The sequence below is a fragment of the Dromaius novaehollandiae genome, chromosome 10, assembly GCF_036370855.1.
Source record: "Dromaius novaehollandiae isolate bDroNov1 chromosome 10, bDroNov1.hap1, whole genome shotgun sequence".
Classification (NCBI taxonomy): Eukaryota; Metazoa; Chordata; class Aves; order Casuariiformes; family Dromaiidae; genus Dromaius; species Dromaius novaehollandiae.
Window position 1 is genome coordinate 3481126 of NC_088107.1, and position 25922 is coordinate 3507047.

Consider the following 25922-nt stretch of genomic DNA (forward strand, 5'->3'; position numbering starts at 1 on the left):
CGTCTTTTTCTTCCTGCTGCCGTTCTGGGCTAGGATGGTTTAACAGAGTATTAGGATAATAGCACGGAAAAGCGTTCCTCTGCCCAGCAATGGTGCGTTCCTTCTCCTGGATTGTTGTGAGTTCTTGCCAGATCGGTGCATTTGATAGCAGATAAATCTGTCCCTTTGCCTTTACATTAGTGCCAGTTTCTGGGGAGAGGAGGGATGGTGAGAACATGAGTTACTGCAGCTTTCCATTAAATAAATTCTTTTGGAAATGCGAAAGATTCATCATGTCCTTAGGAGACCTGCCCACTCTGGAAGTAATTGCAGCACACAGGGCGATCAATTATTTATCTAATAGGGGAATTAAGTTCTGCTGGCTGTTAGCATTACATTGGGACCAAAGCGGGCTCACCTTTCCTTAGGAGAAGGAGAAATCCTCAGCACCCCGGCTGAGTTTTGGTTTGCTTCTCCATCTACATTGGAAGTCGGTGGCATAAAACGGTGGAGGAAGGATTAGGTGCAGAGGTGCTCACCCCGTTTCCGTAGCTTTGCTGCGCTCCACAGACCTGCCCGTTGCCCACCCACCTGCGCGGGACCCAAACTGATCTCCTGGAGCCCTTGGAGCAGTAGCTGATCAGCCGGTTTCTAATGCTGATGTTAGTTTGTTGCCTTTTTCTTAGGCGTTTATTTTTTGGTCAGTCTTTCTGATGCAAAGCACTTTTAGCCTCAGAAGCCTCTCTTGACGGTGCCTACCATGAGGGAAGCAGGCAGTATCAAATCACGCAACCCAACCTGATCAAGCAGCTCGGAGTGAATGACACCTTTGTGTCGCTTCTTAGAAATGCCCTTAATGTGCCCAAGCTGCTCACGTGAGAACGGGCCAGTTTGCTTCTCCCGGACCTCAGAGCGTCTGCTGGTTACCTCCTCTCTGCTGGGCAAAGCCAAAGGTCTGGACGTCCAGTGTGAGCTCTCCATACCTTGTGGTCATAAACACTTTGTTTGCAACGTACAGCAGGAAGGATGCTCAGAGAAGAGCCCGGTTTAAAGAAAGTAATTGTATGTGGAAGAGAAGAGCACCAAAGAAATGATCATCCACAAATCGTGGCTGGGTCTGGGTTTGTAGGGAGCGCTTGGTGCAGCGATGTCCTGGGGCGCATCTCCCTGAGCCGTGATCCTCTCGCTGGTTGGGTGCGTTGGTCCCCGGTGGTCTCCTCCGAAATGGCCACCTGGCCGGTGCTTCTGCCTGGGGAGACCCAGCGTGCGATGAGCCTCTGCCGACCGCAGAAGAGCAGCGGGAACCGGGGTGAGGCTGGGGAAGGAGAGATGCTGCGTACGTCAGCCCTGATGGGGACAGCAAGCAGGTTCGGGAAGACCTAGGAGCTTTCGCTGCCTGTGAGGTGTCTGTTTTCTTGATCTATGTGAACAGTAGCCGCACGGAGGGGAAAAAGAGCAGTAAATTTTCGGCGTGGTAAAGTTCTTCACAACAATTTACTGCTCTGGGTTATTATTTCCCTCGGAGCAGAAAGTGCTAGCCGTTCTCGTCTGACCATCCCTCATTGCGGACGGATATTTTCCAGGTTTCCTGTCTGTGGATGTTTGTGGTTTGTCTCTTCCTTAAAGAAAGCAATCAGATGATGGATGCGGGCGCAGCGTGCAAGTGTCTGCTGCAGGGCTGGGGCCGCGGAGCCGCGGAGCTGCAGCACCTGCACATTTGCACGCTCTCCCCCCACCGTAAACCTTTTTCGCGGGAATTGCCCCGGATCTGCCGTGCCCTGGCTTTGCCGGCGAGGCCCTGGTAGGGGACGGAGGCTGGGGACGGGTCTGGGAGCCGCTGCCCTGCAGGGCGCTGCTGCAGCCCGGCTGCCGAGGAGGAGGAGGAGGAGGAGGAGGAGGAGGAGGAGGGCGCCTGGCTGCCGGGACGAAGCAGCGGCACCTTCCCGCGCTCGCGGCGGGGGGCACGGACGCGGCTGCCAGCCCCGCTGATGGATTACCTCCGAGTGGCTGCTCAGCGGCGATGCTCCCGAGGGGCGCCTGCCTCCGGCACCGACGCCGGCCCCGCGCGAGCCCCGGCTCCCCGCTGCTCCTTTGGATCACGACATGATCCCGCACGTGCCGGCCGCGCTCCTGTCCCCACCGGCGCTGGGGCCGAGTCCCTGGGGACCGCGCACCTCATTCGAGACCGTCTCCCTTGCAAAAGAAAGCCGTTGTGCCCACCTGCAAGTAAGAGGTGGACCGATGTCCTGGAGAGTCACTGTGCGTTCAGCCCCCCGTGAAAATCACGATGCCTATTTAGGACTCTGAATACAAATCAAAGAGTGCAATTCTTTTTTTTTCTCTTGCCAAAATAGCGTGCTTTATAAATCCTGCTTTGGTCTCAGCTCCCGTTGATCGACCTTCTTGGCTAACCTTGAACAATTCATTTCATTCCTCTGCGTTTTGAAATATTGAAATCGTTACGTGAGCTGATGATAATATCGTATTATTCTAAACAGGAACGTTTAGTATTGTGATTCAGAACAATAAATTTACATGGGTTTTAAAGGCGCTCCGAGGTGCGGGGCGGAAGGTATTGTTTCTCAGCTCTCCCGAGGTTAACCAGCTGGTCGTGTGGATTTATCGCGCATTCTGGTTCTCATCAGAAAATCTGCATTTTATGGCTTGCAGTGAAATGCATTTAGAGAGAAAGGCAGCTCTGAAGTCACACTGACACGGTGCGTTTCCTTGGATTCTGCCCATTTAGACACAATCTCCGAGTCGCTTTATCACCTCCCGTTTAGCCCCTGCAGAAGCGGATGAGCCGGCCTGGCGCGGTCCTGCCTTCGCACCGCTGCAACATCCCCCCGCCGCCTCCCGGGTTTCAGCACCTGATGTGCTGGGAGAGGGCAAAGCTAAAAAGTGCCGGAAGAAAGGAAACCTTGGCAAAAAGCCCTCGCAGAGGTTTCTCGGTGCATCGCTTCTCTCCAGCGAGATTTTTGCTCGTCAAAGCCCCACGTTCCGGAGTGGGTGCTGCTCCCGGGCCTCCCCGCGCCCCTCTCCCGCGCGGGGAGAGCAGCCCAAGCGTTCCTCCCTGCAGGTATCCTGAGTGTTTTTGCCAGCAGCAGCTGTCAGATGATTGAAATTCCTGAAGCACTGCTTGACCTCAGCGTTTCTAGAGTATAACCCAGCTCTCGCGGGAAACGGGGACTCCGGAGATCCGTGGCGCGAGGTCAGACGTGGGCTTGGGGCGTTCGGGGAGCACCAGCGTGCCAAGCCTGCGCCGCCCGCCGCGGCCTTCCCGGTCCTCGCCAGGGTTTTTAGCAATGGGAGACATTTATTGTATGTAGCTGAAGGATGGATAATACTGATTCGTTTGTGTTTGGGAGGTTTCAGAGATGGAGCCGGAGCTCCAGGGCTTGTGCTTCTCTCTTGTAGTGAGAAACGGAGATGCTGTGCGAGATCAGGGTGCTGTTGTGTGTGTGGTGGGGACTCGGCACGAGGGACAGGGCTTGCGGGTTTAAAGCAGAATAACAGACTATCAGTGTCCCTGTTCAGTGACAGAGAATGGAGGAACTGTCCTTCCTGCCCACGGCCCTCCTTCTCCTCTCCTGCTTCCAGCAAGCGGCAGTGACGGCTGAAGAGATGTTCAGGCCAGGGATAGGGCGCTCTGGGGACTCGGGAGTTACGGGTTCAGCTCTGGTATGTGTGACGTGGGATGGTATCTTTGTCCCGTGATCTCCTGTCCAGTGGACTGTGTTCCCTTTTGCTTGTCCTTTGTCTGCTTTCCAGGGTCCTTGAGGCAGGGCTTCTTTTATTATGGGGAGTCTAGTTGGAGGTCTGTAACTAGCGGTGTCCCCCAGGGGTCAATACGGGGTCCAATATTGCTCAACTTATTCATCAGTGACCTGGATGAAGGGACAGAGTGCACCCCCAACCAGTTTGCTGGTGACACCAGACTGGGAGGAGTGGCTGACACACCGGAGGGCTGTGCTGCCATTCAGAGGGACCTCGGCAGGCTGGAGAGATGGGCAGAGAGGAACCTCATGAAGTTCAGCAAAGGCAAGTGCAAAGTCCTGCACCCAGGGAGGAATAAGCCCATGCACCAGTGCAGGCTGGGGCTGACCTGCTGGAAAGCAGCTCTGCAGAGGGGAGGACCTGGGGGTCCTGGTGGACAACAAGTTGACCATGAGGCAGCAATGTGCCCTTGTGGCCAAGAAGGCCAGTGGTATCTTGGGTTGCATTAGGAGGAGCATTGCCAGCAGGTCGAGGGAGGTGATCCTCCCCCTCTGCTCAGCCCTGGTGAGGCAGCAACTGGAGGACTGTGTCCAGTGCTGGGCTCCCCAGTACGAGAGAGACATGGAGCTACTGGAGTGAGTCCAGCGGAGGGCTGCTAAGATGATGAAGGGCCTGGAGCATCTCTCCTATGAGGAAAGGCTGAGCGAGCTGGGACTGTTCAGCCTGGAGAAGAGAAGACTGAGAGGGGATCTTATCGATGTGTATAAGTACCTGAAGGGAGGGTGTAGAGAGGATGGGGCCAGTCTCTTTCCAGTGGTGCCCAGTGATAGGACGAGAGGCGATGGGCACAAACTGAAGCACAGGAAGTTCCGCCTGAACATGAGGAGAAACTTCCTTCCTGTGAGGGTGACAGAGCTCTGGAACAGGTTGCCCAGAGAGGTTGTGGAGTCTCCTTCCTTGGAGATATGCAAAAGCCATCTGGACAGGGTCCTGGGCAATGTGCTGTAGGTGACCCTGCTTGAGCAGGGGGGTTGGACTAGATGATCTCCAGGGGTCCCTTCCAACCATTCTGTGATTCTGTCATTCTGTGATCTGCTCACCATCTTGTATGATAGGGTTTCATTCTTGATTGCTGCCTCCGGGTGCTACGGTAGTGCAAATAAATAGTGGTTGTGTCAGTGCACAGCGATGCAATGCATCCTCTCATTGCACGCAGTTGCATCAGAGCGGGCCAGGGCAGGGGTGCTGTAGAAGGCACGGTAACAAGCACCCCATGGTCTGCAGTCCTCGCAGGAGCTTCCCTGGGAGAGCATCTCTCAAAAGACCCTCGGCAGGGGCTAGCGCCTGTGAAGGCCTCTTGGTTTCCTTTGCACAAGAGAGAATCGGATGCCGGGAGGCCACACGGGCGCCCGTTAACGATGACGTTGTCCTTGCAGGCTCCCACTCTACCGCTTACAAGGATCCCATGATTCTCGTTGGTCCGGAGAACCTGACGCTGACGGTGCACCAGACCGCGGTGCTGGAGTGCATCGCAACGGGCAACCCCCGGCCCATCGTCTCCTGGAGCCGCCTGGGTAAGCCGGGATTTCCTCCTCCTCTCCGCTGCCCTTGCGTGGGAAGTAGGTAGGTGCCACCAACTCTTTGACGCAGCGAGCGATTCAGCCCTCCCATTCCCACGCAGGTTAATTGTAGGCTCGGAGTGCTCTTTATCTTCCTGTCTACGCTCTGTTTTTTCTCTCTGCCAAGATCCTGTTTTTACATATTAGAGAAGTGGGTTGGTTAAACGTGTAGACATTTCGTGAAAGGTGATAATTTTATCTTTCCCCAAGTGACAGCATTTTCTTCAGCTGCATTGAAAACATCACCACTGTTGGCCCAGAGAAGCAAAGCATACACAAACACTTCTTCCACGTACAACAGACTCGAAAGAGACTGGCTCCCTGTTCAGTGAGGTTTAAAAAATCTTGGGGGAAAGACGTGGTGAAGGAAGCATAGCTGAAGCTCTGAAAAAGCCGATACTTGCTGTTGGGTTATTGGTATTTATTAATCAGCGTGGAAACCAGAGCCGCTGTCCTGTGGCTTCATACAAGCGAGGAGGAGCTAAGTGCAGCGTTTCTTCCAGTCTGCAAGCAAGGGTTATTTTAGGCTCTACCTGGGCTATATTAGCTCAGAAAATATTTTGCGCAGAATGGCACTTTCTTTCTACTGCTAGGCAGAAATTGGTGCTAAGCAAAGAGTTGGTGCCTTTTGTTTCATCTTCTGGAGCTTGTACCTCCACGTGTGTGTATGCGTGTTGGGGCGTTGCGTTTACCGACCCCAGTTAATATTTCCCAAGCACTTTTGTTCTGCAAGGTCACTTAATTTTTACAAGCTCGTCTCCCAGAGCCACACAAGGTAGCTGGGAAGCACAAATAGTGGTAATTCTGCGTCACGATGCTGTGCTGGACACACAGCCTCTCCGCCGGGGCTCTCCGAGGGCCGTGCTGGTGGGGTCGGAGCCTGGCTCCCGGGAAGGGTGACTTCCCGCTCCAGGTGACGAGGACGTGCATGCAGCAGCAGTCCTGCATGGTTTCTCCTCACCTGCCTTCCGCTTGCATCCTCTGACGGCTCATGCACTCAAACCCCGTCTGCCGCTAACCGATCCTTCCCCCAGAGCCATAACCGTCAGACTGATGCTGTTTTAAAAGTTCCCCAGATATGACATATCACTGTTTTGGTTCTCTTGGACACAAGGCGGCTCTACATTAGTGCTCAACTATAATAAACTACTTTATAATTGCCTTAATTATAACAGCTTATTACCGTCTTCAAAACACTTGCCTCTGTAGAGCAGCGTAATGAGGAAGGTGTAATAGCTTCATGCTACGTTCCTCTGGATGCTCTGAGCTCAGCGTTGCCTTCAACCAAAAATAAATACCTTTTCCACTTCGCTTTGTGGCACGGTAGCAGAGACGGAGCTACTGGATGGGAAGGAGACGAATCACAAGATGTTGTTTCATATTCCCTCGATCTCGACAGCCTTGTGGCTTCCCGGGTCTCTGTTTTCATGTCCCGATGCTTGTGCGATCAGGAGGAGGGAGAGGAGGTGTCGCTGGACGGGGAGGTCCACCTAGCATCTGTCATCTGTGCACATCTGTTTGAACCCCTTTACTCGCAGTTCTGACATTGTGGCATTTCTTCCCTCAGAAAAGAGCAAAAGAACAATTTTGTTTTTACAGCTTTCTGTTGAGGGTGGTGGTGGTGGAGCCGTGAAACCATTTCCACTTTTTGCTTTGGCTTTGCTAAAACCTGGCCGTTTTTTCAGTGGGAAACGCAGCTATTTCTTGCCTGCAGGAAATCATTCAGATTCTGGGCCAGTTTTTGAGTGTTACGCAATCAATTTTGAATTTAATTTCCTTGGGAATATGTTGTAGCCCCTGACCACAACCAGAATTCCTGTGTCTCGGAGCGCATGAGATGTCAACGTTCATTAGAGAGCAGGCTCTGGGAGCAATGTAAAATCATTAGGGGTTTGTTCGGGGAAGATAGGGCTTTTCCTTTCAGAACTCCACACTTCAGGCTTGGACCTGTATGTGTGCACAAATGAATATCCTGGGCACTTATTGCAAAGGCTTTTGAATGAATGACGATTTTAATGTATCCTTACCCTTTAAGTGACAGGCCACTGAGCTGGCCTCCATAAAAGGTACCAGGGCAGAATAATACACTATTTAGAGAGATACAGAAGAGTGAGGCGAAAAAGAAAAGACAGCGATTATCTGATAGCGTTATACAGAAGTTGTCAGAAAGGGCCGCACAATGGGAAGGAAATTACTAAAGAGGGAGCCATTCAAGAAGTAAACTATACAACAATTGTAGGAGCCAATTAATTGGTAACTTATTGGACACAGAAGCTTGCAATAGATGGCTGACTGGTTGACAGGAGCACCGTTCCCGTAAGTGTTTAGAAATAATAGAGTAAATTTCACCACTTCACATACTGAATAGTCAACTGTTGCAATGTACTCTAAATATGCTAATCCATGGTGCCCAATGTCCGACAGAGCAGGAGACCCATGCGTCTAAAAAGTGGAAGGCTACTGTGCCACAATACAAAGAATGCACAAAAGACCTAAATGATCAACATTAGAAAGTTGTTACTTTCTTTCTACTTGCTACTTACAAAAGAAAGGCGTTGGTGTTGTTGCATATTCATATCGCCTGGCACGTTTTAACGGAGCTCCGTAATTGGTGCCGGTGTGCCAATCACTTGGTTAGCAGGCGGAGAAGGGGCTCCAGAAAGCATCACATACACCTTGGAAAAATAAATAAGTTGCCTCTCAAAATTTGGGCGTCTTTTAACCAGGTTTTGTCCCAACGGGAAACCCGGAAACCTCTGTTTGTCCCCAGCAAGGACGTTCTCGGGGAGCATCGCCCATTTGAAGCATGGCCTGCTTTATTCATCGGTTGTGCCGCTGCTCTTCCCAACTGGCCAAAACCCCGCTTTGAGACAGCGTGCCTTTCAGGCCCCATCACTGATCTGCTCTGATGATTTCTCGCTGGTTCCCGGTGCCATTTGCCACAATCATCTGATCCGTATGGATGGAGGTGGCTGGACCTGCAGCCCCAGAGGAGGCTCGTGCACTTGGGGCTCGCTCACCTCCAAGCCCTTCCAACGAGCAGCATGAGGATGGTTTGCACGAACGGGTGACCGCTTCATTCCCAAACTAGGACCACAACAAACTCAAGCATCACTGAATTGACGTGGAAGAGCAGAGAGTGCGTAGGACCCTACTGAGGTCCCTGAGCACTCTGCAGGGTCAGGCCCTGGCCAGGACAGACAGTCTCAAGGTGAAATCCGAGCTCTGAACCTTTCTTCGGAGTTTGGTGAAGTGCTCTTGCTCTTGTCCGGGACCGTGCCCACTGCACGAAGCCCCTTTGCAGGATCGCAGGGAGAGGCTGGTTGCAGCAGGAGTGTCTTTTTCCCTCTATGGGCAAGTGGGCTCTCAGGAAGGCAAATTCTTGTCAATTTGGACTGAACGTGGAGCCAGCCCAACACAAACGTTGCTTTCTGGTGTTGCAGGTTTCCCCCATCATATTGATGTTTGCCTTTTCCCCTGTCCTCATCAGGGCAGGGAATTGTCCAGCTCGATGTCTTATGGCAAGTAAAAAGTCTTATATCCCTTTTTAGGTTGGCTTTGCTTGCAGGTTGACCACCATCAGAGAAGAGAACTTGTTTGGCATTGCTCTTGCTCCTTCTGCAATGCTCCGTCAGGAATTGACAGACAGGATCTACATTTCCACCCAGACTGGCTTGTTTTCAGCCCTCAAAATCTCTGCTTTTGACCTCAGAAAGAAGTGGAAGGTCATGTTAAGTAAGCAACAGTTTCAAATCTGCTTGGGTCCCAAGTGCTTTGGGAAGCAAGCAACAGTGTTAGCTCTTGCAGTCTTATCTCCTCCGTGGAGAGCTGACTCGGTGACAGAAAGCACTGCCAGGAAGGTGGCTTTTCTGGCTTTCGAGTCACTGATGCAAGTCACCATCCAGGTCTCCCTGTAAGTGAAACAGGGTTAAAATAGATATCAGTCTTTGCAAAGCAGGTGTGAGACGTCAGTCCCTCTGCACAGCACTTCTGCAAAGTGCTGAGCTTTTTGGATGCAAGCGATTTCTTACCCAAGTACGATCTATACATGCTCTGTGTGTCACCCAGTTGGGCCTGATACCAGCTGAAGACCTTCTGACTGCTCAGAGGATGACTTGGGTTGGGTTGGGTTGGGCTCCAGAGCCCTTTTTGGCCCTCTCCGAACCTGTCCCAGCTGGGCAGTGCTGTCTGGCCCTGCCTCTCCTCCCATCGAGGTGGCCCTGGGGGCTCAGGAGTGCAGGACCGGGCTCTTTATCCCCGGAGCATAGTGGAGGGAGGAGGATGGAGCCAGCTGCAAAAGTGGAGGCTGCACTCCAGAAGCCGTTTCCAGCATTTTTTTGGAAGGAGATGTCGAGCAAGAGGCATGCGAATTGACCTGGCTCAGTAATCTTTCCTGGCGGTTAGAGAGGGCCAAACTCCGCGAATCAAATCGCGGTTCCCCTGAGGTTTCTGAGCTCGGGGAACTTTCTTCTTCAGGGAAATAAAAGGTGCTCAGTTGACAGGCAACGTTTCTTGAGACCATCATGCCTCTAATTAATAGTTGGAGCTGCAGAGATAATTGAGGATATATAGACGCTGATATCTGGACTGTGTCGTACCTGCTGCAGGCTGGGTCTTTCATGCTTAAATTATGTAGCACATCATAAATAATACAGTAAGCCTGCTGACATTCGAGTCACATTGCTGTGATACTTCTTAAAGCAATGGTGTGATGAAGCATCCAGGTATGGCCGCTTTGCGTCTTTCACCGGTCCTGTCCCTCCCTCGAGAGAGAGATTTGATTTTTGCACCTATTGTAAATATGGACTTGCAAAAGGTCTAATTTAAAAGATGAAATCAAGTTCAATTTGAATTTAATTCAGTCCTTCTTTACACTTGAGTTGAAATGATGTTTGAAGGGAATGGTTCCTTCTTATTGCTCATTAAATGTGGGACAGGTCATGTTTTACTGTCCTTTTTATGACTGAGCCATTTACTGCTGCAATGGCTTGGCCAGCTATGTGATCGTTTAATGGCGTTGTTTTTCTCTGTCTAAAAGACCTGAGAAGTTTTCTTTGCCGTGTCAATAGCGAAGCGACCTGGCATTGCCCACCTGGTGAAGCAAGGAAACCTTTAAGTTTCGAGATGCCTGAAAAACGCTGCAAAGGGCATCGCTGGAGATACGTTTGTAAACGGCTTCATAGTTTTCAGTCCGCTCTTTGCCAGCGTTTCCTGATGAGATGCTGCCGTTACTCTGAACCGAGACCCCTCACTCCCTTTAACTGCTCCTCCAGCAAAAATCCTCCCCCTGCCTTGCCCCTCCGCTCAGACACCCTGGCACATGCTAGGGCTGATTGAGAGCTGCATTTGTCAGACAGTGTCTTAAAACACAAACCAACGAAACAATAAAAAGCAATAGCCTGATACTAATGAAACACATTGTAATTGGAGCTGGCTGGGAATTTTCCAATGAAACAGGCTTTGTTGGAAAAGGGCACATTCCTGGATACCAGGCTCTTTCCATGTAGGTCCTTCAGTTTTGAAGACCTGCTGAAGCCCGGGCAGGGTCTGCTGGAAACATCGCTGCTCTCCTGCCGGGCTGCCCCGGCCGCGGGGCTCTGGGGGCCGCGGGATGAGGTGCCCTTCGGGGTGAGGGAGCCGGGCAGAGCCCACCACCCAGCTCAGCGTTTGGCTCCTTGGCTCCGGGCCAGGCTGTGCGTTCGGGGGCTGAGGAATCGAAAATCCAGGGTTCTCGTGGCTTTGGAAAGCAATGGGACAGATCCAAGGCTTGAAAATACGAGGGTTAGCAGAAGAAAACGTGTCTCTTCTGGCTCAGGAAATCCCCAAGTTATGAACTGCTGGTGGCTGGGCAAGTGCATTAGGGAGTTTTGGGTTTGCTGCTCCTCTCCTTCCCAGGCTGTCTCTGTTGGAGATAAGCCCTTGAGCTGGCCGGATCCCCGGTCTCATCTTTGGCCAGTCTAATGTCCCTGTAAGAGCCCAGGCAACGGCTCACAGAAGCTGATATGATTTCACTTGGTTTTATTGCTCTATTGAAAAGCATTCTGGGGGCTTCATTTTAATCTGAACGTTTTGTTGAAAGCTTTCAGATTTCCTGTGTGATGGTACCTTGGTTTTCCAAGCAGCACAGAGTGTGGGCAAACACTTATTTGATGACCCTGGTTTTCTCTAGAGAGCAGGTCCTCTAAGGGCATGAGCTAAAACCCTTTGATTTTACTCAGCAAATCCCAGTAAGGAGCGTGGTACCAGTCCGTAAGTGCTTAGATCTGTCCTCAGCAAGGACAGGGCTCCGGAGAACCTCGCCCAAAGATCCAGCGTGTGACTCTCGACCTTTCTCCCCTTCTTTCAGACGGCCGCCCCATTGGCGTGGAGGGGATCCAGGTGCTGGGGACGGGAAATCTCATGATCTCGGACGTCACCGTGCAGCACTCCGGCATCTACGTGTGCGCGGCGAACAAGCCCGGCACGCGCGTGCGCAGGACTGCCCAGGGCAGGCTCGTCGTGCAAGGTGAGCGAGTCGGGGACGGCAGAGCGGGATGCCCACGTCACCGTGCCCTCCGCGTGGTCTCGACCCGTCCCCTGGGCAGCGTGGGGGGGTGGTTTGGACAACTGCTGACTGTGCTTCTCTGATGGTGTCGGACAAAGCGTTTCTTTCTTTTCCCATGTGTACCATGCCCAGGTGAGTACGTGTCTCTGTATCCCACGCAGGTGAATAGCATCCTCGGCATCATCCAGCTGGGGCCTTTGGGGCGTGGGTTGAAATGGCCTCCCACCCCACCACAGATATTTGGGGTAACGGACCCCCGTTGTTACTGGTCCCAGGAGCTGTTCAAGGACCCTCGCTAAGCAGAGCACCCTTTGGGGGTTGTCCACCAAGTGCCCCCTCGCCGTGCCTGGGGAATGCAGGCTGCTCCCCTTCCCCATAGCAATGTCCTGAAATGCCACTGCTCCAGGGTGATTCAGCCCACAGCGGGGATCAGCACTCGAGAAACCAAACCAACCCTCTCCGCATGCTCCGAGCGACCAGTCTCCATGGTGAGAGGAGCCCGGCGAGTATTTGAGCAGGCAAACCCAGCTGGCAGCGCGCGCTCAATGGCAGCAATCCGCCCCTGATTGCAGGCACTCACCTCCTCTTCAAGCCCGTCCACTTAGAGCATCCCGCGCTCTCATCAGCTCACTCATTAGCTACTGACTGATGATATCCTGAATCTGGAATTACGCACCTCCTGCCAGAGCCGGCTAATTGAGCCTTTCATGCTGGCGACGGGGAGAGTGCCCTCCTTCAGCCCCGGCGCTCACCTGGCAGGTCCCGGGAGGCGCTGGTGGCCCTTCGGCACCGCGTCACCTCCGCGGTGGTGGCGGTCCCGGGCGCTGGCGTCCCCTTGTCCGCTTTGCCGGGGGAGCAGAAGGGACATTTGTGGGGGCTGCTCGCTCCTCCTGCGTCCCAGGTGCTGACCAGATGCAACGGGAGGTGAAAACTCGCCGTGTCTTTTGCTGTTGCCTTTCTAGGTGAGCAATGTCCTGAGGGAACCTCCCAACTGACCGGGGCTGGTCACACCTGTGAGTCCCCTGGCTAGGAAATGCCAGCCCAGGCATTAAGAACAACCTCGCTGTAGGGATAGGAATGGTTTAGAGCTGCTGCAGGATGGCTTTGCACGTGGCGCATGTAGCAGAGGCTGTGAACCCAAACGCAGAGCCGACGTCCAGCAGGCAGGGCCAGAAGAAGCTACTTGAAAAATCTGCGAAGCTGTAAAAGCATCGCTATTGCATGCCGGTGACTGCTCCTGTTAGCAACTGGAGGGGAGGGGAAGGGTAGCACAACTTCTCAGTGCTACAGATGAGCAGTTCTCAGTCTCTGTAGAGTTTTGAACATCGGCTCCTGGACAGCTGCTCTAGTGCTGGAGCTCGTCGCTCAGAATTACTGTGGCTTTTCAAATGAGAATTTGTTCTGAAAACTGTAGTTGAAGGGCCATCGAAGCCACCGGCAGCGCAAGGCGGGTGCTCTCGCGTTCGGGTTGGCGGAGAAGTGGGCAGCGGCGTAGGGAAGTGTGGCCGGCGCGTCCTCCATGCAACCCTTGCATGGACACGAGGGGCATGGACACGAGTGGCATTGCCCGGGAGCTCCGAGCCACCCCACCTCTGCCCCCTGCCATGAAGTGCTTCGTGCTCCTCAGGGGGACCCTTCTCCCGGGAAGCTCATGGCAGGAGCTGGCCCGGCCGTCGGACTCGTCCCACGTTTGCCCAGCCTCCCTTTGGCAGCGGCTTCTCCTTCGTCTGAACCTCATTTTGCCCGAATTTTCCAGTTGAGAGGCACAAATGACTGCCGTTGAGGTTTGTCTGGGAAGGGAACTCCGAGAATGACTGACGTGGAAGACTGTGCGGTGTATCTTTGTCAAGATGTCAGTGATGCAAATTACATCCGTAAAGGGAATAAAAGCAAAGAAGAAATCAAAAGCCTGGCTGGAGAGGACGTCAGCGTGGGGCCGGGACAAGGCACAAGCCCTCGGAGCGGCCAGGCCAGGTACTTGCTGCCTTTATGCAGAGCCCTTGAAGTGCCCAGAGGCCCCAAATTAACTTGCCCTGTGCCTTTTAAAGGAGGCACATTTTACAGGGAAACCCAGGTGGGACGGGCAGCGTTTCCTTCTGCAAGGCGAGGAGTTGGCAGGAGGCTGGGACCGAAGCCATGTCCACCCTCCTGCTCCCGCCTCGTCCCGCCTCGGCTCTCGCGTGAGCTCTCAGTCCGCTCCAGCATTAACAGCCTTCCGCCTTGCAGCCTCTCCTTCAGCTCATGGAACGCTGTCTTATTATCTGCCTGGGAATTCCTCCTCCCGTGGGAGGACGAGGCCTCCGTCCCCCTCTCCCTCCCTCCCTGCCCTCCCCGGGCCGTTTAGGCGCCTTTGATCTCTTTTGTAAGGTTCTCACACAAGAAAGTTTCCATTTGCTCTTAAGATCCCGCCGCAGCCATTTGAATATTGCTTTGTGCCGGGCCGCGAATGGAAGTCTCACGGGGGGAGCTGCTGAAGGGCCGAATGCGTCGCCGGCCAAAACGGGGGGAGCGCGTGTGTGGTGCAAGGGAAGAGCCGGCTTGGGTGGAAAGGGGGGAAAAAAATATATCAAAGCGCTTTCGCTCTACCTCCTGTGCAATCTTTTGTGCTTTATTATGTGTTTGGTGTCATAACAAACTGATGGGCTGTGAATGGCCAGATGGTCACCAGTGTTCTCCACTCCACGCTTCATTTCCTCCTGAAAGCTATGCAGAAAAATGAGATCCCATCTCATAAATGAGGGCCCATCTTAAGGACACGTTTCTGAAGGCTGGGTGACAATGACTGCCTTGTTCGCGGCGCTTGCTGCCGGCAGAACCGGGCTGCGCTGCTTGGTCCGGCAGATTCGGCCACCGCCGCGTTTCCTGCCGCCTCTTCCACCGCCCTCGCTCGCCGAGCGGGCTGCTGCGAGCCGCGGACGCCGGGTCGACTTCCTCAGCCGATGCTGCGTTTTCGGCTCGGCTCTGTGGGACTTGCTTTGCCCTCCAGTTTAGCCGTTGCATTCCTGGCCCAAATGCATGCAACCAGAACAGCTCTGGAAGCTGCCCTGTGGGGCGGGGGTGCCCCATGGAGCAGTCCCCACGTGCTCGCTTTCCTCCTGGCGAAAAGTGGCCGTGCAGGGACAGACGGACACTTGGGTCTCGTCCGTCGGGAAGCTGGAGTGAGCCGGGATGCCTTGGCCCTCCGAAGCTGCCTCCCAGGAGTACGCGGAGAGGTGAAATGGAAACGCGTCCCACTCCTGAAGAGCTCCAACTTGCACCTCGCCGGGGCAAGCACGTCGCGATGCTCATTGCCTCCGATGGGTGATGGACAGCCGCCACGAAACCCCGTCCGTGGTCTCCGCTTGGTTCCCGGGGAGACGTGGTCGCAGTTCCCACATCTGGCCCCACCAGTCCCACCAGTTACAGTTACCAGTTACCAGTTAAACATCTGAGCGTCCTTTGTAGTCAACAGAGAGAAGCGAAGTGGGAGCAGTTCATCTTCACTCTCCTGTCCCCTGATGCTGTGCTGACTCCCCCAAGACCTGTTTTCTCCCCTGAACTCTTGTTGTGTGTTAGGCTAGCCTAACTCATGAGGCTGTGTTGTTTCCAGGTTAGTCCTCCTCCTCCTCACCCCAGCCTCCCTCCCACCCCGGTCCCCTGGCTCTCGAGAGTTAATCCCTGCTTTGTGCTTAGGTGCCAGGGGCAGGTTTAAGTTTGGCGCTGGCACCGCACACTCCAGCGCTGCCCGTTCCCTCGGACGGCCCCGGCGAGCTGCCGGACGCCAGGGAAAACCCCGGCACCTCCTCGCGCAGAGAGGTTGGTCTGGCGAGTGCCGCACCACGGGCTCGTGCCACCGGCGGTGGCTGGGCAGCGAAGCTCCCCCTTGTCCGTGGAGGCTGGTGGCTGGTGGCCGCCGGGATGGGATGTCACCGAAGGGAGGGAGCCGGTCCGAGCCTCCCGTCACAGCCTCTCCGTAGTATCACAGTGTGTTAAGTGCAGCACAGTGTACGGAGGCACCCGCTTAACAGTTCTGCCGTTATTGCTTTTTGATACCAATGTCATGCTTTAAATATTCATTAAAGCCACATGTTCTCCTCCCTCCCATTAAGTCCGGACTAACCAAGCCGTCGGCACCCTCGCAAGCAGGGGCCGGTGGGTCGGCTCCTCCGGCCGATCCGGCTCCGAACGCCGCCCTCGCCCGGGGGCCCTCTCGGCACGCCGGGGTCGGGGCTACGAGCCGCAGCCGGTCCGACGGGGCCGGGGGCTCTGGCGCGCTCGGGCCTCCCCCCCCCCCCCCGAGGGATGCAGGGTGCCCGCGGGGCCGAGCAGCATCGCTGGCACCGAGCCAGCGGCCGCAGCTGCGCTCCCGTCCCCCCCCCCCCCCCCCCGCGCCGCAGGCAGCACCGCTCCAATTACTCCCTCTTGACACGGGCTAAGAAGGGCGGATGGGGAGCGCGAGCGCTTCCAGAAGGGTCGTGCCGGCTGCCTCTTGCCGCGTCGAAGCTTTGCTGCTGCTGGAGCTGGCGGCGGGCTGGTGATTTGGGGCGGGGGGGGAGCGGCGGCGGGGAGCCAAGGCTTGAATGAGGAGCCGGCGCTGGCCCGGCCTTCCCTTGGCACCGGGTTTTGCACCTGCGAGCGTCGCGGGTGGAAGCCGGGCGGTGCACGGGCCCTCGCTGGATAACCGCCCTTGCAGCGCGGCCGCGGCACACGGCGAGCGGCGGGAGGTTGGGGACGGCTGGAAAACCAGGTCCCTCCTGCGCTCGGCTCTCGCTGCACGCCACAAAGGCACATTCACTGCGGGGAGGGCAAGATCCCCCCCCATGTCCATGCTTTCACCTTTTATTGAATTGCTCCTAAATTTTAATTTAATTTATGAATTAATTTGACCTAGGGGGAAAACGTAGGCGGGAAGAAGAGGGAGAATGCGTTGATTTGCACCCGCTGGGAGGTTCAGCGGGAGGTTTTGGAAGGATGTGCCCGTTAGGTTGCCGAGATGAGGTTCGTTAGTGGAGCCGGTCGCCAGCAGAAGTGGCCTGGCCATGAGCTCTGCCGGTGGACACCCCCCGCTAGCATGAGTCCTGCCATGCTCCGCTTCTCTTTGAGTATCAAAAACGAAAGAGGGGGCTCCTTCGAGGAGGACGGCTCCTTCTCCCATCCCTGCATCCCTCCCGGTGGCAGAGCGCACCAGCCCCTCGCGTGGAAGATGCCTGCTGGCCTCGCACCAGATAATCTTGCTTTTGTCGGAAAAACGTAACGCCCGCCATCCATTGCACGGTGCCGGCTGGTAAATTCATTGCGGAGTGATGCCTCTCATCTGTTTGCCTTCATCGCGGCTGCCGGAGCTTCCGCCTGACTCCGGGTCTCAGCAGCAGCGGCCAGTATATTTATCACTTCGTGCTTTGAAGCGTAACTGCTTGAATCAACTCACCTATTTGGCAGTGCCTTTCAGGTCCTGCTTTCCAGTGGCTAATACGCTGCTTTTATTCTGATAAATGATTTTAAATCTATTCTGAGCTGCTGGAAGGGGGAGAAATCACTTTGTGTTCAAAAAACCTCCTTGTTAAAGGTTAAAACTTGTGGTTATGAGCAGCGATTACAGGCATGGTGGAGTCTTCTCCCAGGCTGGGCAGGACCTCGGGAGCCCCCGGCTGCCCAGCGAGGGCGGAGAGGGCTCCCGATCTGCTGCTGCTGGGACGGTCTGCAGCGAAGCTGATGTTTGCTGGAGGGGAGAAGCACCTGCAAGATTGCTGGACGCCCTTCTCTGCTTTTCTGTCCATTTGCAAGCGGTTTGTTCATGCTGTATCAGCCCGTTGGGTACCTCTCGCGCTGCCGTCGACTGAAGGCGGAACAGCAGAACTTCCCACTGCAAATGCCGTCATTGCGGCGTGCTAGCTGCAGCCGTCCTGCCTCGCCGTGCTGCCCGTCTGCGCTGCTTTTCGCAAGCCGCCCGACCAGCGGGCTCGTTCCTGCCGGGATGACGGCCGTCCTCAGGGCCGTGCGCGGCTACGCGGGGTTATGCACACTTCCCGCTTTATGCGTGTGCAAACAGCCAGAGATCAATAATCAATAACCAATGTCAGATAGGGATTTGTTTTGCAACGTTGAGGTTGCTTTCAGTGGGAGTGGTGAGGAATGGGATATACTCTTCCCATTCGCCTGAACCCAAGGCTCCCGGTGCCCAGCTCTCCGTGCAGCACTGAGCTGACCTGGTGCCCGCTATGAAGCCGTGAGTGCCAGCACCCCGGCAGCCAAACTGTGGAGATTACAGACAGGCCATCCAAACCGCGCTTGTCTACAGCCTGTACCATGCATAGCCCTGGGTCTGACAGATGCCGGGGCTTCCCTTCCCCACGCGCCCAGGCAAGCGATGCGTGTTGGAGACCAACCTCTGAGGTTGCTCTTCGTGCTGGAATAAAATGGGATCCTCGTGACTTTCCTCCTCCTACTCCTTCCTCCCTGCAGCCCCCGCGGAGTTCGTGCAGCATCCCCAGTCCATTTCCCGGCCCGTGGGGACGACTGCCATCTTCACGTGTGTGGCCCAAGGGGAGCCCCCGCCGCAGATCACGTGGCTGAAGAACGGGCAGATCCTGGAGACGAGCGACCACATTAAGCTGAAGAACAACAACAGGTAACTCCTCGGGCACAGGCCACGGTGCTGCAGCGTGGGCTGGAGGGTGGTGTGAAACACGCAGCGGGGTTTATGTTATTTAGCTATGGACATGGATCAAAATGGGCAAAGAGCACGTTAGCTTCATGCAGGCCTTGGCTTTTGCATTGATTGATTGATTGATTGATTTGTCGTGGATGCACGTGTTCGTTTTTGGTGGGTTGGGGAAGGCTGGCAGGGAGCGCTGGCACTTGCCCCCGCGCTGCCCCTTGGGCGGGCAGGAACAGGTCCTGGTGTGCCCACGCAAGCCCGGCTTTAGCCATAGTCCTGTCGTGCCGGGCAGCGGTTTACGTGCTCGAGGCCGAGAACGGCACGAGTGATGCAGAGATGCTCCGGCCCTGCTGCTCGAGTGCCTCGAAGAGGGACCGCGTTGGAGCCGGCTCGGCTCCGGCAGACGAGGTGGGTCGCTGTCACGCGTCCCTCGGATGGTTTCCAAACTGATGAAACGCTCCCTGGCCCTGCTTATGAGGTGGGCTAAATTAAAAGCCATTATTCTGAGCTATCCGGATGCCAGTGGAAAAGGGAGTGGGAAGAGACATCCGCTCGCTTTCTGCTTTAGCAAAGGGCTGCTCCGAAGACGGGAGGGTTCAAGGCATCTGCTCCCGTCCCACTGGCTCCAGTTTGTGGTCTTACACTTAAGCGCTTTGTGCTTCCTTGTACCCGGACATCGGGGTTAGGCTTTGACTGATGATGCTGGAGCCTAGCAAAAATTTGGCCTCTGTCCTCACCCTCTTCTGGGTGCTTCTGGAAGGGCCGAACGTTGTCCCCGATGTCAGCGGGGAAGGATGCCGTGCCGCGCTCGCTCCGCAGCCGAGGAACCACGCTTTAACCCGTGTGTCTTGACCTGCCCGTGTGTGCAAGCGCAAATGCGTTTGCCCTCGCCCGAGATAATGTTTGCGTGGAAGCTGACTTTCGCTAAACTTAAGCCTTTTATCTCACCGGGGAAGAGTGTTTTCTCTGAGTACTAAATAACTGCGTTTTCATGCTGAAGCGTGGGGATGTTTGTGCTGCGGAAATAAGACGTCGGGATGCACTTAGTGCGAAAATTGCCATTTGGCTACGTAGTTTCTATGGAAATAGCATGGAACAATATACCGAAAAATAGCAGCACGTGTGCTGTAAATCTGCATTATCAGTAGAGATTTGTACTCTATGGTGTGATAGAACTGTTAAATGTATTAACAAATGTGTTCCCTGAAAGCAGCTACCCGGCTGCAGGATCTGGTCCTTCAGGTTAGTCCTGGAGGTGGAAGTGCTCTGCAGGGGCCACGACACGTCCTTCCGGGGAGAGCGATGGTTTTAGCTTTCAGTGTTTCGTTATAACATGGCTTTTCATTTTCAGGTTTGGGGGGTGGTTTTGAGCTTTGTTGTCTCATGGGAGACTGTGAGTTGCAATAAAACCTTCACGATCGGTGGAGGTTTCCTCCCAGCTGGAAGTTTTTGGGAAGCTTCAGGGGACTTTGTGCACGCACATGCAGCTGCTGCTTGTTCCAGGCTTGTGTTACGGCTCGTTTTGTGGGTTGCTGAGGCATTTCTGCCCTTACGGTATGAACCGACCAGACAGAGAAGAAGGGAAATTAGTGCCATCCCCTTTATTGACCAGGAAGCAGAGTCGTAAGGACCAAGGACTTTACAAGCAGTTGTTAAACCCATGACAAAACTCACATTGAGTTCAGATCTGCGTCTTTCCTGCATGCCTTGCCTGTAAAATCATTGCTCTTCACTGCTCGAGGAAGGCAGCAGTCGTGTCTCCAGTTGTGGTGAGGACTCCTGGCCAGGTCCCCGTCCCTGGAGCTGGGCCGCACGTGCGTGTTAACGGCGGCTGGGTGAGCATCGCTGTAATCATTCTCTTATGGCAGTCATTTAATGCAATTTAGCTTCAGTCTTTTTCATTGCAAGCTAAGTGATGAGATTACATTGCATCTGTCGCAGGACGAGGAGCTCGGCCAGTTCCTGGGGCTCGGCTGACACGCGGCATCTTCCTAAGCTATAGTACCATGATTGTGAAGCTGAGCCCTAACGCCGTCGTACTTGACGACGTTGAACTTTTGGCTTCCTTGGTGCTAGTTTTGGTCTGGCCTGACTCCCGGCTTGAGGAAAGTGGCTGTGCCCAGCCGTTTCCAAAGCTGGCAGTCTGAGAAATGCCCTTGCTGGTGCAGTGTGGCTGGGCGCGCCATGAGTTGGAGAAACCAGATCGACGGCTGGTTTTCTTGTGCTTTCTTTCATTCTCTTGGGCATGACTAAATGCTGTAACCCACTTTGTTCCAGGCAGAATCAGTCTGTGATTATGCCTTGGATTTATGAGTCTGTTGCACTTGGAAAATATTTGTCCATGTAAAGATGGATCTCGAATCTTCTAGCAATGACGCTACTGAAGTGTACTGAGAGCTTTTTAGTTAGATTACATGATTTCATAGAAAATTCATTTGGATTAAAATGCTGCTTCATATAGCAATGAAGGTCTGAATGCCCCCAAAGGGATTTTTAGAAAAGAGAGTAAATCATCCCAAATCATATCGTGTGCTAATTGATTGCAAAATATATCATTACAAGCAAACTTGTAAGCAACACGGCCAGAAGTGAGGTCCAGCCCTGCGGAACAGCACCTTCGAGGTGCCGTGCTGCTCCCTCAAGCTTTGCAAGCGCAACCTCCACTGGAGACATCACTCCTGCGGGCAGTAGCATAATTCCCCGAAACCGCAGCCCTGGGAAAACCTGTCTGTCAAACACTGGGAAGGGCCCGTTGGCGTGTGAGTCACCCCACGCTGCCTTTCGGACATGGTACCTGCGAACCCAAGGAGAGCAAACCCCCATGGAGGGGGTCTTTGGGAGCCCACCTTCACTGAGGACGGGACGGCAGCTTCAAGGTGGCTTCTGATCGCCTGATGTGCCAACGACTTCTGGGCACGTTAACATTAAAGAGCTGCCTTCTGCTGTGCCCTCTCCAAGGGTGGCCGCCGTGTTTTGCAAATGCCAGCTGTGTGGGAACAAAATATCCAACCGATGATTAGCAAAAATCAAAAGCAGCTCTGGGATAGCGGATAATTGTTGATGAAAAATGCATGAAGTCTCAGGCATAGGGAATTGTGGGGTTTTCCATTAAAAGCTGTGAATAAAAATCGCGGAAGGAGCCGGCGATGGAGGTGTCTTGCCATACCAGCGGCCTTGGGGACATTTCCAGCAAAATCGCCTGCGGCAGCGCCGGCCTGGCCCGAAAGCAGCCGTGTCGCTGCCGGGGAAGGGCTGGTTGCTGGCCGTGTTAATTGTGAGCTGGTGTGGAATTGGGCTTTTTAGGCTATTACTTCAAAATTTACAAGGAAGCACAAAATAGTACCCAAATTACTGCTCTGAAAGGTTTATTGCTTTTCCTTCTCCGACCCAATCAGGTGCAGGGGGGTAATTTCCAGCCTGGAAGTATATCACACTACGGGTTTTATATTGCCGTAATAGCAAGGAACAAAGGCCAACATCTTCGGAGAAGGCAGGCTCTAAATATTGATTTTGCAGGAAGATTTTATTTACAAAATGGTAATTAAGGGACTTCATTTGTTCCGCTGCAAAAAGGCTTCGTTAGCACCTGGGTTCAGGTGGCGTGTGCTCTCCTCGGTGACCTTCGCTTATGAGCTGTCTCCTTTTTGAGGTCTTCGTCGCTGCCTGGCACTCGGTTTAGTGCCCGGTGAGTGAGGCGCTCCGAGGGCCCTGGATGCTCCAGGCTCAGCGGAGAAAATATTCCTGGTCCCGGCCAGCAGTGTCTGCTAAACGCACATCAGTCTGGGCAGGATCAGGACACGGCCCGGGGAGTTTCCCCGGGAAGCCCTGCGTGGTGTTCGCATCCGGAGGGATGGGAAGGTGCTGCTGGGGCAGCGTGGTGTCCTCTGGGGACCTGCCCGCGGCTGCTGAGCATCGCTGTGCAGCTTTGCGCCTTGTCCCCAGTCTGAACTGGTTAACCTCCAAACGCGGGGCGGTTTTGTAAAGCCCAGCCCCGGAGGGAGAGGCGCCCGTTTCCGCTCCCTACGAGGGTTTATAGGGATAGCAGAAAATCCGGCCGTGCCGTCGCCCTCGGTGCCTGCACGGCGTCGCAGGGAACGCAGCCCGAGGTGACGGATGGCTGCGGCTCCTCCTGCGCGGCGCTTCCAGGCTGCAAATCCCCGTGAAAGCCAAGGCTCTGTGTCACTCCGGCTCCCCGACGTCCCCGTGTCGCGAGGGGCTCTTGCACTAGGAGCACTTGTCACGCCAGAGCAGCCCCCAGCCCTCCGGGGAGGAGATGTCTCCGGCGCTCCCAGGCTTGGGCATCAGCGCGGGAGTCCTCGCAGCCCTTGGGCTGCTTTCATCCAGGCTTCCCTCTCCCCTGCATCGCCCCTCCCCGTGTTTTCGGCGTAAAGCAAACAAGCTTTGAGGCCGCGGCGCCCCGATGCTCCTCCTCGTTCCCGGGCTGCTTTGTCCGTGCTCGGTCGGCTCAGTGCCGCTCTCCCGTGCCGTGCCGGCCGGGCTGCTCCGGGTGCCCAGAGGCACGGCGGCAGCGTGGTGGAAATAATCCCGGCATTGACGGCGCCGGAGGAAGCGGTGCTGCTCCTTTCACACATCTGCTTTGTGCCGAGCTGCGGATACAGCTTTGGGGCCGCGTAATCCGGCCTTGCACCATCTGTCCTCGCGGAAAGCAAGCCTTGTTGACACAGCAGAGCCGCGCGTTGGGCCCCCCCTCCCCATGCCCCTGGCTCTGGCTTTCTCCTTCCATTTAATCAGATACACTGAGCCTGTGGCTATGAGGGGAGCTTAGGGCCGATTCTCTAAAATCACCATATCAGCCGAAACCATCACATTTGATATTCCATTTACAACGTTTCCAAGGAAACAAAGGCGCAGGACGTAAATAGATGGCTGTTAAACGTTTGCTCACTCACTGTGGCCCCAATAATTTGCAAGGCAGAATTATGAATGTTAAATCAACAGCAATAATAAATTTTAATACAAGAAGACCAATATTTTGCTGCAATTAGAAGAAGCATTTGTTCTGACATACAGGCAGGCAGTGGCAGGTTATTTATCATTTCCACTTTTTGTGTACGGTTTTTCATTTACATACAGGGCAGCTTTGATTATGACTCCGGAAAAGCTGCGAAACGCCCCTCAGACCTGCAGAGGTGCTTGCAGTTTGCCCAGGTGCAGCCAAACCTGAATTGCACTGAGGATTCACCCCAGGGGGAGGAAATTACACACTTCTCCCTGGAAGCAAGCTGTGGATTTGGTTAGATTTGGACCATTTCTTGCAGAAAAACATCAGCTAAAAGGTGCTTGCAAACTTTGGCATCACCCAAAGAGGTGATGCTGAAGCTCAAAGACACTGTGGGCTCCTAAACTAATTCGTGTCAAACCAGAAGTGAAACAAAGTTTGAACAGGCCGGATAGAGCTGGGAATTGTCGGCTAAAATAGCAACCCAAGGCCTGGTTAGAAACGGTTCCTGCAGGCTGGGCACGGTGGACGTAAGAACGTTGAGTCAAGGTGTGACAAAGATGTATTTGATTTGCAGGAATGTTTTCTAATTTGCCAGTAATTCTGATTTTATACAATGCACTGATACTAAAAACATAAAATACTAGGACCTCTCTTTGCCCAAATTGGAAAGATTTGTAATGAGAGAAGCTCTTCACCTCCGCGTGAGTCCCCCAGATCCCACTTCATGGTGGTTCTTCCCATTGCTGAACTGATGTAGATCCCTTTAGGACTAATAGTTTGCCCTATAGCCTATCCATAGGACTAGTCCCACCCCCCCACCCCCCCTTGCAGTAAGGCATCCAGTTACGCTGCCTTTTACAGTGCCGTCAAAGCTGTCACCGTGTTTAGTTGGGCCAGTCTGGGCCCCTACTAGGAGTTTGTTTCTGCAAATAGGCCCAAGACGCCTGGTTTATAAATGCATCGTAACTGGCCTCCGGGTATTTTGAGCATATTTTATCATAACCTGCCTGAGCTGCTGCCTCGAGATTGGTAAAAACAACTCCAGCTTCGAAGTCTGCCCTTCCGCTTCCAGCTCGGTGCTAGGAGCAGCACGGTGAGACCCCACCGGCCCCAGCGTGATGCCCTGGGGGTTATTTGCAGGGTCTGGCATCTGCTGGGTTGTCACAGATCACTTTATTCCAGGCTTGATTTCCGGGGAACCGTGCAAGCCCTGCAATGTGCTGAGCTTTCAGCGGCGTGTCCCGGTTTGCAAACAGATGTTGTTAAGGGAAGCTGTTTTGCATGCTGAATGGCAAGATAGGGCTGATGTGTTGCACGTTTATTCCTGAGTCGATATTTGCTGGTGGTGTTTAAAGGCATCGAGCAGCTGCAGCTGCTGCGTTGAGCCTGGGATCGCCCCGGCTGTGCCCGGGTGTTGCCGTGCAGCTCAAAAGGGCTTTTGGTCCAGCCGTCTGTGCACACGTGGAGTCTGGTCATCCCGGTGCCCGTCGAGGGATGCTCTCGACCGAGGTAGCCAGAGAATGTCTTTATCTTCAGGCTGAAAACAGCATCTGAGCCTGGTGCAGAGGCACCTGGCAGCAAGGACCCTGCTGACGGCTGCCGTGGGAAAGCAAGCTTTGATGTGTCAGAAATATGCTCGGAGGTTTTGCAGATAAAACCTGCGACTTGCTCATAAGCTTTGGCTTTTGGCTGACGATGATCAGGTTTTTGAGAGTACAAAGGCAGCAGCTGAGGCTGTAGCCCTGCAGGATAAGTCAGCTAATCCAGATGTTACCCTAAGACCGCTCTAATGTGCTAAAATACAATTACAGCATCGCCAGCGGGCTTTCTGGCTGCCCGCGCCGAGGCTCGGCGTAGCGTCCGTGCGCGTTGCCTGCCCGGGCTCGTTGCCGCTAGCGGCGTGATGGTCCTCTGCAGGCGAGGTAGCACCGCGTGCGCTGCCAGACCCATCGCGGTGGCCTTGGTGCGGCTGGGAGGGGAGGGATGTCTGTGCAGGGAGAGCTGTTGGCGTCCCCAGTGCCTGAGGCGCTTGTCCCGCTTGTGTCCCCGCGTAGCACTCTCACCATCTACGGGATCAACCAGGCCGATGAAGCCATCTACCAGTGCATCGCCGAGAACAGCGCTGGCTCCACGCAAGCCAGCGCTCGCCTGACGGTCCTGTGGGCGGACGGTCTGCCCGGGCCGCCGCAGAGCGTCAGGGCCGAGACGGTCTCCGCAACCACCATCCAGGTGTCTTGGAAAGAGCCTCTGCAGAACACCAAGGAGATCATCGGCTACGTGCTGCACATCCGGAAAGCTGCAGGTACGGCGCTCTGCCCGCTGCTCAGAGCTTCCTCGTCCTTCACACGGTTTAGCGGCGAGGCCCACGGGATAAACCAGGTCTGCACCGTGATGGACAGTGCTGCCACCCATGTCCTCTCTCGTCTCCGTGTTTCTGAAAGACAGAGACGGTGATGTGAATGC

At 54.5% G+C, this 25922-nt stretch overlaps 1 protein-coding gene across 1 annotated transcript in view; it reads left to right on the forward strand.

The window, feature by feature from the left end:
- Positions 1-25922, forward strand: part of IGDCC3 (immunoglobulin superfamily DCC subclass member 3) — an 81036-nt gene that overhangs the window by 42769 nt on the left and 12345 nt on the right. The window contains exons 5-8 of the mRNA XM_064517873.1: positions 5133-5270; positions 11662-11820; positions 18301-18466; positions 25514-25761. Of these exons, the coding sequence (XP_064373943.1) occupies positions 5133-5270; positions 11662-11820; positions 18301-18466; positions 25514-25761 (711 nt within the window). The remainder of the gene's footprint in view (positions 1-5132; positions 5271-11661; positions 11821-18300; positions 18467-25513; positions 25762-25922) is intronic.